Here is a 15637-nt window from a genome sequence, read left to right on the forward strand (position 1 = left end):
ATGTTGCTGTTGCTGTTGTTGCTGATGCTGATGCTTGCTGATGCTGATGCTGCTGATGCTGATGTTGCTGCTGATGCTGATGCTGATGCTGATGTTGCTGTTGCTGTTGCTGATGCAGATGTTGGTGCTGATGCTGCTGATGTTGCTGTTGCTGATGCTGATGCTGATGTTGCTGATGCTGATGCTGCTGATGCAGATGTTGCTGATGCTTCTGATGCTGATGCTGGTGTTGCTGATGCTGATGCTGATGTTGCTGATGCTGATGCAGATATTGCTGATGCTGATGCAGATATTGCTGTTGCTGATGGTGATGCAGATGTTGCTGATGCTTATGCTGATGCTGGTGCTGATGCTGCTGTTGCTGATGCTGATACTGATGCAAATGTTGCTGATGCTGATGCAAAAGTTGCTGATGCTGATGTTGCGATGCAGATGATGCTGATGCTGATGCTGATGCTGATGCTGATGCTGATGTTGCGATGCAGATGATGCTGATGCTGATGCTGATGCTGATGTCGCTGATGCTCATGCTCATGCTTATGATTTTATGCCGGTGTTGACAACTTGCCGGATGCAGATGCTTCCATTCATTTCATTTAATTATGACACTAATTATGGACGAATTCCTTACCTAGAACAATGCAGGGCCATGCAACATACATCAGAGCGTTAGCACTACTACACTTTTCAGGACTTAGAAACTATGGATGATTATGCGCCTACTCCCATATTGTTTCAGCATTCGATATAGCTGATCAGTAAAATTCTCTCTTTTACATCTATTAGAATATAAAAGAAATCTATGAAGTGCTTTAATCCCCAAAACGGTCTACTTGAAAAGATATTATATGTTAGACTGTGCTGTGAACTGAAAGTCCCGACTAGCGATAGACAACTGAATCCATTGACAATTGAGCCAACCAGACTGTGACACTGTTTTTAATATATAAGCAACTACAGCTCTGCTCGTTTGTGTACAAATAGCTATACTGTGTATATAGCTGATATACTGTGTATAGCTTGCATAAATGACATAGCACTGTGATGTTAACTCTGTGATGATAATTAATCACTTGCTATGATTAGTTCTGCTGATGCTTGGTCGGCACGTCATTATCTACATATGTCAGAGTGAGTTTAGTTTTACGCCGCATACAGCAATATTCCAACAATATGGCGGCTGTCTGAAAATTATCTTGGTTCACACATGTCATCGTATCCCAAATGCGTAGATCGATGCGCACTAGACTGACTGGTATGTATCTAAGTACTGTATACTTAGTATGCATCTTAGTACTGTATACTTAGTATAATTTTAATACTGTGTACTTAGTATGTATCTTAGTATTGTATAGTATACTTAGCATGTATCTAAGTATTGTATACTTAGTATATATCTTAATACTGTACACTTAGTATATATCTAAATACTGTATACTCAGTATGTATCTCAGTATTGTACATTTAGTATGTATCTTAGTATTGTATACCTAGTATATATCCTAATAGAGTAGTCTTATTATATCTTAGAAAATATGGTATATGATATGCTTAAGACCTTACCAGCAATCGGCACTAAAATGAGAGTGTTAAAACGAATGTGTACATCTATAGCTGATCCTCTTTCTTTGTTGTATAATATATCACTGAGTGTCTGTGTATTTCCTACAATGTGGAAACGAGAAATGTTACTCCTATTTTCAAAAAAAAAGAAGATAAATCTCTTCCAACTAATTACAGACATATAAGTTTATTATCTATCCTTGGGAAAATTCTTGAAAGAATATTGTTAAAGCATTCGCACAATCTTTTCTATGAACATAGCATTTTAAGTAAATTCCAGTCAGGTTTTACTGCTAGTCATTATACTACACCTCAACTCAATGTTATCATAATGTATGCTCAGCCCTAGATAATCGCCACCTTTACTGTATGGTATTTTGTGATATTTCAAAAGCTTTTGACAGGCTTTGACATGGAGGTTTATCGCACAAATTAGAAAATTAGGGTGTTCGTGGATAGACGACAGTGTGTCTCTGTTACTGGGTCATTATCAAAAGAACTAAATGTTACTGTAGGTGTACCTCAAGGATCTGTCCTTGGTTCAAGTTTGTTCCTTGTATATCAATGATTTAGCTGAAAATTTACAAAAATATCACAAGAATGTTTGCCTATGACACATCAATCGGTGTTGCGGGAAAAGATGAATAAAAACAGTGGACAGTTAAGTTTATCTCTAATAAGACTACATTTATCCTTTTCTACCATAACAATTGTCCACAAGTTCCTGACTTGATCTTCAATAATGAACATATGGAGCGTGTACATCAACATACACATCTTGGTGTTATCTTATCGGACAATACAAAGTGGTCTCATCATGTAACTGCTGTACTAGAAAAGGCCTCTAAAATAGTTTCCTCATTGCGGGCGTTAAAGTACGTCCTACCTAGAAATATTCTATCAAGCATGTATGACGTACACATAAGAAACTTTGTACTTACTTCCACCATCTACTGAAACTATTTCTGAATACAATTTGCGTAACACGTCTAACTTGGCTATTCCAAAGTTTCAAACCACCCTTCTTCAAAAGTCATTAAACTATGATTGTGCTTGTTTATGGAATAATCTCTCCTCCACAATAAAATGTACGAATTCATTGAAGTATAAATTATTTGAAAAAAATAGATAAAAATCCCAAATATTTCCTATTTGGTGAAAGGAAGATTAATATTGTACACACTAAGTTAAGACATTTATGTAGTTCTTTAAATGCTGATCTTTTTCGTGTCAATATATCTGAAAGTAAAACTTGCCTTTGAGGTGTTCTGCTGAAAGATGCCAATCATTTCATTTTAAAATGTCCAAAGTATGTCAGCTGCCGGTTTGATTTGATACAAGGCTTTGAAATCCTAAAAGTTATATTGGATATTAACTCCATTCTGTACGGCAGCCTTAGTCTGCCACAAACTATAAATTATAACATGTTTAGTCAAGTCCATGAATTCATTGTAGGTAGTAAGCGGTTTAATTAATGTGTAATATGCCTTGCCTCTGTTTATTGCTCATTACAGCATTTTTTCAAGTAATGCTCGGGAGCAGGCTTCAATAAGTTGAATAACTTGTGCCCGATACCTTTCAATACTAAATAAAATATGTTCAAACAAACAATTTTATTTTTTTTGTAATTTAAATTTTATTTCTGAATCCCTGTTATAGTCAAACATAAGCAGACAGGGGACAGCTCAGTCCGAAGATATACAGTAATTTAATGGGATACAGGTGGAAATTTATACGAAACAAGACAATCCATTCACTCACCATTCACACAAGTACAAGATTATTTTTAATTATCAAACATATTAATAATATAATTAATTCAGTCGTCTTTGAATAAGCTATTATATAAGAGCCATTTCGAATAAAATTCGGCGTTACAGCTTTTGTTAAAGAAAATACATTTTTCAATACTAAATCCCATTCTCAACTCACTTCTAAACTGAGCAACATTTGGTAAAACAGAAATCAGCTTGCATTTGTACAAGTAATATTTTCTCAATAATATGAACAAGTCAGTAAAAACATTTTTCTTACAGCCAAATATTATCAGTTCCATAGTGAGATTGAGATCATGGATGTGGTCAAAACCTTCTGCTAACCATGATAAAAAATTTGACCAAAAGGTTTGTGACAAATAGATTCCGTTTCTTCATTACAGAATGAACATAAGTCAGAATCTTTTATTTCAACTTTTTTTAAAGAAATGTATTGGTAGTTAAAATTCTATGGAGTATCCTGTACTGGAACCATCTCAATTTAGTGTCTTGTGTTGATTTAAACGATTTTAGGAAAATACAGTTCCAGTCAAGACCACACTAAAAATCTTCTTGCCACCTTAACTGTGCTCTTGGTGTCCTATTTGAAGAACAAAGGATATAGTAATAGGCTTTGGAGCCTTTATTAGTTGAAAGTAACAACCGAGTAATTGGTGTATTTCCTGCACATTGTCCAGTGTTTTCTTTCACAATTGACAAGCCAGCAAAATATTTTCTTATAGAGCTAATGACACCATAGTATTCTAAAATAGATACATTCAATTGATACCTTTCATTAAAATCCACCAGAGACAGATAACTGCCATTTTCATCAACAAGATCACAAATTTGAGAGATACCCCTTTGAAACCACCCTTCATAAAAATAGTTTTCTTATCAATAACAATATTGCTATTATAAAATATATGATCAGACAAGAAATCTTCAAACAAACAAATATCTTAGTACTGTATACTTAGTATATATCTTGAAATCTTGAAACTAATGTGACTGCAGCCACCTGTTCTAAAATGAGACCCAATATCAATCATTATTACTGAAGTATTTTTATAGACAAAATGGCTTCAATGAGGCTTACAGGGGTGTATTTAAGCGTTTAATTAGTGTGGTTGTCATCATGCCAAATTGTAATTGACTGCAACCACCAGAGCGCTCCAGTGGAAAATGTTTTGTATGCTCTGAAAAAGTGTCATGGACCGGTGGCCCCTTAAGAAAGAAAAACATATCTCTTACGGCAGTGTACAAGGCTCCTCAGGTTTCAATGCCATCCGTCGAGTTGATTTGTATGCTCGGGGTTCCCTGGAACTAATCAACAGTGATTCGTGATTCATCATCCTAATCATTATGGATAGGACTATGCTTCGTGACAAAGTCATGTTCCGTGCTTATGGTGGCTGGGCATCCTCTCTGAGAACATTGCTAATGAATGGACGTTTCTGGTCTTGATCATGAACTTCTTTCCGACAGAGTTTCCTTCCCTAGCACCAACCAAACGATATGGTGAGTATCACACAGTTAGTGATATAAACAGTTTAACCCCTACCTACTTCGTCCTTAAGTGACAATTCAGTAATGGCGAATATATATTATGAATCTTTTTTTCAAATGTTTTCAAAATGTACATGTATGTACAAAATGGTGATCAGTTTATTGCTAAGTATTTGACAGATACGATTAAGAATAACTTCATTCGGGAATCAGAGTTGACATTTTTAATGGCTGATATGTCAAAGTGATGTACTGTAGCTTCCTAGTATCAGTACTGAACCACAATAGCCTTAAGTGGGACATCAGTAGTGGTAAATATAATCATTTAGTTTTTCAAATTGTCACAAAGAGGTACATGCATGTACAAAAAGGTCATCAGTTTATTGCTAAGTATTTGACCAGATAAGATTAGGAATCACTTCATTCAGTATTCAAAATAATGATCTGTTGATGGCTAATATGTCAATGTGATGTAATTTGACTTTCTAGTATCAGTATTGTTGTGTGAAATGAGCTGATACGATGTGCCCATGTCTCTATTTCATTCCCTCCCTCCGATTAATCTATCACTATACTTCTGTCAAAGACTGAGATTCCAATCAGCTTTTGCATATAGCAGGCGTTATGACGTGGTCCTTGGTTCTAACTCACGCTGAGACCACTGGGCGTTCACGTTGAATGTGCGTTTCTTGGGAACGTTTCACCCATTTACATGCATCACGATGTCAGACTGAGGGAGAGATCCTCATTCATTATTTGTGTTTCAGGCTGATCCCCTGAGCTGTTCACGCAATCCTTCTTCGTGTCTGTTTCACAGTCCACGAACCACAATATTTCCCCTCTGTCCCGCCCTTTCTGCCATACAAGAGCTCTAAATGACTCTCCAGACATCCCCACCTTCATGAACCTCCGAGTCGTTCAATTCAAATGCAGTTATTTGTTATCAAAATTGCATATATTCAGTGACAATGCTTTTGTCTGCCCTTATTCCCGTCACTGTGAAACAAAGGTCAATTATTCAAAATTGCAAATAGGTTTTACGTCATACAGCATTGTTCGTTTGTTTCCAGAGTCCATAATGTATATTCTGGGTGGGATCACAATGACTGGCCGAAATGCTCCTCATTGTCCATGGTCACAGGTCAATACTATATTGGGGCAACATCACTGGACCTCACGTGGTGCCGTTTGCACAACGTGTCAGGTATTGTTTCGTCTTTCAAGGTGCCAAGATTGTGACCCAATTTCCCCAAAGGCAAACCATCAATATCATACCATGGCCAGCACTGAGTCCTGACCCTACTTCTATATTGAGGGGGCGGTAGGGTAGCCACGGGTTCGACTCCCTACATGGGTACAGTGTGTGGAGCCCATTTCTGGTGTCTCCCGCTGGAATATTACTGGAATATTACTTACAGCGGCGTAAAATTAAACTCACTCACTTCAGATATTCAGTTTATGGAACATATCAGAGCTAGATGATAGCTACCGTGAAGCATCCAGTGGTTGAGCACCACGATTCACGAGAGAGAGAGAGAGAGAGAGAGAGAGAGAGAGACAGAGAGAGAGAGAGAGAGAGAGACAGACAGAGAGAGAGAGAAAGAGGGAGAGAGAGGTTATACAGCTTTATCCCAACTTATTTAAAATCCTGACTATAATCTTTTCTGATGATGTAATCTGATGAGAGTTTGTGGATTTGGTAATTCGGTTGAATGTGATATATTTATCATACTATCTTATAGCTTAACATTGCTGATGCATCGTGAGAATTTAAGGTGGCTGTATAACGGAGGCATGTAACAATACGGATCCGGACCGGGCAAACCAGTGATTGATATTATGAGTACGTTGACATACAATCAATCACAAAGCACTTGTTCTATAACCTAGAATCCCCCTAGAGTTTATCCAAGCTGTCCACAGTATAGCTATTCGTACACAAACGAGCAAGAGCTGTAGTTGGTTATATATTCAAACACAACAAATATACAACAGTGTTTTCCGACGTATGTAGTACCCGTGAAGATCCGGGCTAGAATTGGTCTTCAGCAACCAATGCTTAACGTAAAAGGCGAATGCGGGATTGGGTGGTCAAACTCTGACTAGGTTGACACGTGTCATAGTATCCCAAATGCGTAGATCGATGCACATGCTGTTGATCACTGGCTTGTCTGGTCCAGACTCGATTATTTACAGACAGTCGCATATGGCTGGAATATTGCTGAGTGCGGCGTTACACTAAACTCACTCACTCCGACAGAATTATGTAGATAATGACGAGCAGACCAAACATCAACACAACTAATTATAACATGTGATTAATTATTTCGGTTCAGAAAGTTAACATCACAGTGCTGTGTCATTTCAGCCGCTGAACCAGTATGCCGCGCCAATGTGCCGGTACAATGTAAACAAATATGTAACATCTGCAGATGAGGATCATTACCCCTTTTCCCCACAGTTATCATTCGGGTAAACAATTCCTGTTTGGTAAAGTAACCGGCCTTTACGTGTGATCGATGGTGTGTAAAATGAGTTGAGTAAGTTGTCTCTTTCAAGCGTGCAAGATCCACTTGTGAACGTGGTTTCAGATCCCAGTTTCACACTGACAGCATCACTTGGTATGTTGTCACTTGTATAGAATTCGGGGCGGTGGGGTAGCCTAGTGGTTAAAGTGTTGGCTCGTCACGCCAAAGACCCGTGTTCGAATCCCCACATGGGTACAATGTGTGAAGCCCATTTCTGGTGTTCCCCGCCGTGATGTTGCTGGAATATTGCTAAAAGCGGCGTAAAACCAAACTCAGTCAGTCAGTCAGTCAGTGTATAGAATTCAGATACACACCAAATGTAAAAACCTGCAGAAGAGGTCGGTTTGTGCCCCTTGGAATAAACAACGATGAGATTTCTGTGGATATACAACTTCTATAATATTAGTATGAGCGACGTTTCGGTGTAACTACTAACATCGCTATCAAGCAAGTGATGTAATTGGAATAAATACCGCATATCGTGTCTATTGTTGTTGTACCATGCCACGAACTAACTCATTCCACTAAATCTGGCAATGACTGATTGTATGTTGTCAGTGCATTACTCTGACTGAGTTTGGTTTTACGCCGCTTTTAGCAATATTCCAGCAACATCACGGCGGGGAACAACAGAAATGGGCTTCACACATTGTACCCATGTGGGGATTCGAACCCGGGTCTTTGGCGTGAGGAGAGAACGATTTAACCACTAGGCTACCTCACCGCCCCCAGTGCATTAGTGTGAGCAATGTCTGCTGTGGTCTGCATGATCCGTCAATATAATCTTTACTCTGGTCTTTTACGCCACATGGAATCTGTTTGGCGTTGAATCAAGACTTCCTAAATATTGCATGGTATAACTTTCATATATATGCAGCTCAGTTGTTAGAGCGGTCCCATATCGCGGTTCGATTCCCTTCCTGAGTGCGATGTATTAAGTCTCGGTGGCCCGACGTTGTCAAGGTGCATTCAAATCTAAAGGTGTGTTGTCTCTTTTCGTGGTGGCTTGACGTACATTGGCATCCTTCTAACTACAACCAGGGACTTCCTGTTTCCTGTTGACGCGCGTGACCGAAAGCGGCTTGATTGTGGTCCCTCCCATTTGAACGTGAGCCAGACAACAGTCAAAGGATAGACCTTCATCTTTTAGGTCGTTTCCAAACTCAGCGACAACAGATTCCTTTTTACGTTACAAAGAAAACGCACGTTGTACAGTACTAAAATGGCTATTCCAACCATCTTGTATTTGCCATACCCGGTGCAATCAAATATAGTCCAGCTGATGAGAACTGTGCTTAAGCTACACACGTTAATAAAGTAATTATGTTGAGATATGATGTGCTTATACATGAAGTAGTTTTATACCGTTGAGATATAATGCGCTTAAACGTGAAGATATTCCGATACTGTTGCGATATAAAGTGCTTATGCATGAAGGTATTCTGATACTGTTGAAATATAATGTGCTTATACGTGAAAGTATTCTGATACTGTTGAAATTTAATGTGCGTATACATGAATGTATTCTGATACTGTTGAAATATAATGCGCTGATACATGAATGTATTTTGATGCTGTTGAAATATTATGTGCTTATGCATGGAGGTATTCTGATACTATTGATATATAATGTTCTTATACATGAATGTATTCTGACACTGTTGAAATACAATGTGCTTATACATGAAAGTATTCTGATACTGTTGAAATATAATGTGCTTATACATGAATGTATTTTGATACTGTTGACATATCATGTGCTTATACATGAAGATATTCTGATACTTTTGATATAGAATGTGCTTATACATGAATATATTCTGATACTGTTACGATATGATGTGCTTAGACATGAAGGTATTTTAGACTGTGGAGATAGAATGAGAGTGTGTAGCTATTCCAAGGCGTCTGGGTCACCGGCGTCCGAGAAGTCTTTAAACGGGGCTATTTTTAATCACCACCGAGACGTCTACAGGGGTTAGTGTTTGAGTATGGTTTTATGCCGCATTTAGCAATATTTCTGGGGAGCTTGGGGGTGTCATCAATTTTGTACACACTTACTGGGGGTGGGGGGGGTGGGTGTTCAGCAATTTTGTACATAAAAATATGTTTAAGATTATGCTTAGAAATTATGGGAAAGGGAGGGGGGTCATTGATTTTGTACATGGCATGCAGGGGGTCACTTATTTTGTACATAAATTTTAGGGGGTCATCCACATTGGTGATCGGAAAAAAATTAACAGGAAAAAAAGTAACAGGGAAAAAAAGAAACGGGAAAAAAGTAACAGATTTTGCTAGGAAAACAAGTAACACGAAAAAATGTAACACTTTTTCAGTTGCTTTTTTCTATTCAGTAACAAAGTATAACAAAACAATTACAAGCACATTTTTTGCATCCATAAGCAACTAGTGATTATAGTGATTTGCTTTATTTAACGTCGCAAGCACAACTAAGGTATTTCCGCGACGGGGTAGTACACTTATAAAGAAATGAGGGGGAACAAAAAATAGAAATTTTGAAAGAGTGGTGTTACTACCAAAGAACAACACCTGAGTACAAAGGGAAATTTGAATGGGAGGCCGAATTAAAAAGGTAAAAAATATGAAATCCACAAGCAATGTTCTCAGTTCTCAGCTGAGTAGGTGAGGACAATCAATGAAATTGCTCAGTAGAGATTTGTTTTTACAGATGAATAGTTAACTTAACAAAGTAGTTTATACTATCAAGTAAGCTGAATAGGTGAGAAGCTGCTCAGTAAAAACAAGTAACAACAACAACTTATATAAGATGATCAAAGCTCATCCCAAAGACGTATATATATACTCTCCCAAAAAGAAACGCATATAGGAATTTCAGCTGTATTTTTATGTTTATTTTGAAACATCTTGTAGGCTTTATGAGTCAATGAAATATAGCGAAATTGCACACTGGGAATGCAGACTTATCCGTCTTTGGCACCAACTCGAGGAAAGTCAGTTTGAGTGTCACATAGAGACGTGTGGTGGTGCTGAAGTCAATACCTCGTGTGACCACCGTGGGCATCCAGAACTGCACGGCATCGCCTCGGCATCGAACGAATAAGTCTCAGAATATCGTGTTGCCCAATCGCAGCCCACTCTGCCTGTAGTGCCTGTGCGAGTTGCTGAAGTGTCTGAGGTTGAGGGTTACGGCGTCGCACCCGTCTGTCCAAGGCATCCCACAGATGTTCGATCGGGTTTAAGTCCGGTGATCTTGAGGGCCAGGGAGCACATTGATGTTGTTGTTCTGGAGGAAGTCTCTAGTGTGACGTGCTGTGTGGGGCCTGGCATTGTCCTGTTGAAACAACTGGCGATCAATGATTGGAAGGAGGTGTGGGCGTAGGATTTCGTCACAGTACCGTTGAGCTGTCAGGTTGCCCTGGATCATCACCAAATCACTTCTCCTACGGCAGGTGATCGACCCCCACATCATAACACTTCCCCGGCCGAATCTGTCAACCTGGGGAACGCAAGCGTCGGCGAAACGTTCACGTCGACGTCTGTACACCCGCATTCTTCCATCGCGTCGTTCCAATAGAAATCGTGATTCATCACTGAACCAGATTCTACGCCAATTCGGTAGGTTCCAGGCCTGAACGTTGGTGCACCATTGAACTCGATGTCGACGATGTTGTTGTCGAAGAACAGGGCCAAAATAAGGTCTTCTGGCACGTAAACCAGCCCCTCTCAACCTGTTCCTGACGGCCTGTCTCAATCCGGGTATTTGTCGAGCGGTACTGGTCGCCGTAGCTGTTCGATGACGCAGGTGATGTACCCGGATGTAGCGATCCTGCGCCGCAGTGGTCGCTCGAAGTCGCCCACTACGAGGAGCATCTGCTACCGCATTCTGCCGTGAAATGGTGCTTTGGTGAACATTCATGCGTCGGGCAACTGTACGGTGAGACTGGCCAGCTTCAAGCAAACCAATGGCGATATGACGGTTGGCTTCACTTAGACGTGGCATTTTGCGTTCGTCAACAATATTCCAAATACAGTGAATAATTGACAGACAGCGATCAACCTTTTATACCCATCATTGAGACTATCTGATCCCCAACTTTCACGTGCATTGCATGTGAATTGTGTATTCTGTGACACTACACGCCGATATTGAAAATCATGCTGATAAATACGGGTATTTTACGGATGGTGCGTTTTGTTGTGATGTTTCCAAACATAAACACCATAGGACTCATAAACAGAGCAAAACCTTTCGTAAAATGAATCACGTTTTAATTCATTGCTACATGAAATTGCTATTTTCATGATGCGTTTCTTTTTGGGAGAGTATACGTCTTTGCTCATCCTAATCCTGATTAAGTGTTTATATAAAAACTGTTCCTTTTTGTCCGTTACTTTTTTTCCTGTTACTTTTTTTCCTACATTCATCCACATTGTACATGCTTCTCCATAAAAGTCATCATCACCCCCACCCCCCACCCCCCTAGCCATAAATTATGAACGGTCCCTTATTATCTCGTTGTTTAGGTTGAAAAAATTCTGCCAAGGTGGACAGCTGCCCAGTTCCCGTATCCGTCACGGTCGACGGAGCTGGGGCTGACCATCTGACGTAATTAGATTGGCGCATCGCTCTGGAACAGTGCCCCTTTGAGAACATGAGTTGTGTTCATTAATTTTGAAAGTAGGCGGTCTGCCCACTTCCACGTACATTCGGAAGTGACGAATGCTTTTTGGCACGAGTCTGTAGATATCGAGGGAGGGTTCATTTTATGAAACGTAATTGTGGAGTAAGAATGTGCTTGTGTGGCTAGTTGAGGATCAGTGGCTGAACTCTTAGCTACAATTATTTCTTCAGAACTTGAAAAATATATATGTAGAATGTTTCAGTAACATTGGACTACCCAATGGTCAGAGCCTGGTGAACGTATATACGTCTGGACATATGTATTCTCCCTTGGCGAAAGTGGCCGAAAGTTTCAGAATGCTTGAAGCTAATGGCGTCGTGCAGATGTAGCAGCACAAATGGTGAATAGACTATCATGTTGTTGCCATGAAACATGATATATAATTTTATGTCATTTCACAATGAACATTGTAACATTCAACGTCATTTTAAGCTAACGCACCACGACGAATGTTATTGAAGTTACTGATGATTGAACTTACCACATTCATTGTGAATCACGGATCCATTTTGCATACAGTTTTGAACTCGTATGTACAGATGCCATTTCCCACTTTGTATTGTCTGGAACATACCACCCAGTAAAGTATATGGGCAGACTAGCAGATGGGATGTCAACCCTCAATAAGTTTACACAAAAAAAAATTTTCAATTCCTCAGACCACTGGTAGGCATATTGTTCTCATATCACAGAGGCAATTCTATTTATGTCTCTGCCTCAAAATATTACAGTAAGTTAAAATTTCTGTCATTGTTCAATAAACATTACAATGTAGAATGATATATTGAGGTGAAGTGCTCTTCTCAGGCAAGCTTTAACATGGCTGATGTGAAATGTTTGAATATATGCTCTATCACTGGCAAATTTCTTTCTGATTTAAATCAGATAACTGCAACACTGCTGGGCTAATTTCCTTGAGCTTATACTTTGCAAATCTTTACTATGAAATACTGGTGCATTGTTAAACTAATATCTACTGTTAAGTGACATTAGGAAGCCATGGTTTTCAGCTTACGAGGACCAAAGCCTAAGTCCAAGTAACAAATACCCTTCTTAGGCCAAATAATAACAAATGTTGTTGTTCCGATTACACCTCTTATAAATTTAGGGTAGGTAGGTCGGATTTTTTTTTATACATTTTTATTTAGAAGTAATGTACAAACTAATAACACATTTATCAATGTGTAATTGTTTATTCAATCAAACTTGCGGCCATCATATCGACTTTCTCTATCAGAATGACAGATATCTGTTGGTGCCGGGAAAAAAACAATGGTATCTGAAAGCTTATTTTATTCATTCCGCTTATAATAAAATTGGCACCAGATATCTGTTGGCAAAAACCACAACATGGTATCTGAAAGCTTAATTCAAGGGTTGGCACCATAATTCAGGCAGTGTTTGATATGGTCGGGTAATCAGAACCACAACATTTGTATATTTTAGGCCTTAGCTGAACAGTGACAGTAAACATTAATCAGAACCTTTTATTTCAAGAATGCTCTGGTCTCAGGTGGCATTCAGTGGTATCTCAGGCAGTGTTTGATATGGTTTAAGCAGTTTATCTCATGCAGTGTTCAATATGGTTTCAGGCAGTTTACCATGTTATCTCAAGCAGTGTTGGATATGGTTCAGGCAGTTTTCCATGATACTTCAAGCAGAGACCATATTCAAGCAGTGTTCGATACAATCTATGCAGTTTTCCATGTTATCCCAAGCAGCGTTCGAAATGTTCTCATTCAGTGTTTGAATGCTTGTTTTGTACAATCTTTTACTGTTTTATTTACTTTCAAGCAGCTTTTGCCTTTAAACTTGAATGCCATGGGGTCACAACACCATGCTTGTTGTAATGTAAAGACTTAGACAGCACCCAGTTCCATACACCATGTGTACCATAGCAGCAAACTTAAACAATCCACTATCCATCTTGGTGGAACTCTTGCCTGCAGCACTTTACCATGATAACGTTTTGAAATGTCAGTTGATTTTGTATGATTTAATGAATGGGTTGGATATATTCATGATTCACATGTGTATTCAGTGAATCGAACCATAACCCTTCATGAATTCTATTCTTAATCACTAGGATTTAATTTTCATGAAATTTTAAAGAAAAGCATTTTTTGCCTGAATTTCTCTGTTAGTTATCAATGTGCAATAAATATGGATCATATCCTGGCTAGTTAGGTTAATGGTCAACACTCTCATGTATATGATTTGACTGTGATATGGTCACTGGTCATTGTCATGATAAATTAACTTAACACAGTCAACATGGGCAAAACATATGCAATATGATGTAATTGTTTCACTGAATATAATGAATAGCATGTCAACTACCTAGTAAATGTATTCATTACCGAGTATTTGTATCACATTCACCTCATTGTGGATTTGTTGCAGCCCCAGTGTAAGCATACTGTGTTGTTATATCTCACAGTGCCCAACAATATTATTTTCCCTACTGTGTGTTTTTCTTCTGCATGTAGTCTGTCTCACAGTGCTTGAACAATATTTCCTTTTTTCCTACTGCCAATCCCCCTATGCAATGTCTTAATCTAAAGCCCCCTGCATAAAGCCCTGAAATGAAGGAAGTATAAATGTCCTCAGGTTCTGAATCTCCCATCTCACTGTTTGTTTATTGTGTGCAAGAGCCCTGATGAGATTAAATTTAGTTGAACCACCATGTTTCCATGTTTCAGATTGTGTGATGATCCTAAGGATTTGGTCAACTGAAGATTTGAAACCTGCTTGACCATGTACATTTCCACGAGAACCTACACCGAGGTGTGTAGACTGACGGCACCAGGAGCATGGTAAGTCTGTCAGTCAGTGATTTCAGGATACAGTGGTGGAATCTGTCTCAACCAGACTGGTGCTGAAAGTGTGGTCTGGTTTGTACAGAGGCTGGGATAGACACTTTTATCATCTAATGGAGGGTGTTATCGGTGCAGTACAGCAATCTGATAAACTTGGTATCCAAATCTGATAACTATGCAAATTGCATCAATGCAAGAACTACTTTCACCAAACTTCATACACACCATGTGAATCCTAAAGCATTAACATTTCATTGATGACGTCGCCAAAGGCTCACATAATATAATTTTTATTCCTAATTCTAGTATATGATATTAATGATATGGACAAACACTCGGTTAATAATCTCTATATCCATAGTAGTAGTACACTCTGATGATGATGATTTGGAGATTTAACGTGTGCTTTCTGACATAATGCATACTTTGCACACGGATCGTACACTCTGCTATTAACAGTTCATATGTACTAAGTGTCATTAGACTCATTACTGCTGTGTCGTTTGTCCCTCTGACAGTAAGTCCCTTTGTATCAGTGATGTGAAATGTGTTGATTTCATTCAGATATTTTTCCATTTTTCCTCAAAGTTTCTTCTTGATATTTATTGATAATCAATCAATATTCAGTTGGTGATTATTGATCACTGTGAGCTAAAATTTAGATCGATTGCTAGTCCTATTTTATACCACACTGTAATTGTAATGTAATTCATGTGCATGGGCTAAACCTCCCTAGTTGCCAACAGAATTGTGTTTTGGGTACCTTTTTCAATTACCTTCATTGTCAAACTTTTCAATTG

At 38.8% G+C, this 15637-nt stretch overlaps 1 protein-coding gene across 1 annotated transcript in view; it reads left to right on the forward strand.

The window, feature by feature from the left end:
- Positions 1-12300: 12300 nt before the first annotated feature.
- The window catches only part of LOC124254238 (b(0,+)-type amino acid transporter 1-like), a 139782-nt gene continuing 136445 nt past the window's right edge, over positions 12301-15637 (forward strand). Inside the window, exons 1-2 of the mRNA XM_046688130.1 lie at positions 12301-12358; positions 14721-14834. Of these exons, the coding sequence (XP_046544086.1) occupies positions 14832-14834 (3 nt within the window). The 5' untranslated portion in view covers positions 12301-12358; positions 14721-14831. The remainder of the gene's footprint in view (positions 12359-14720; positions 14835-15637) is intronic.

The sequence above is a fragment of the Haliotis rubra genome, unplaced genomic scaffold (genome assembly GCF_003918875.1).
Source record: "Haliotis rubra isolate DU_JTF1 unplaced genomic scaffold, ASM391887v1 Scf57, whole genome shotgun sequence".
Taxonomy (NCBI): Eukaryota; Metazoa; Mollusca; class Gastropoda; order Lepetellida; family Haliotidae; genus Haliotis; species Haliotis rubra.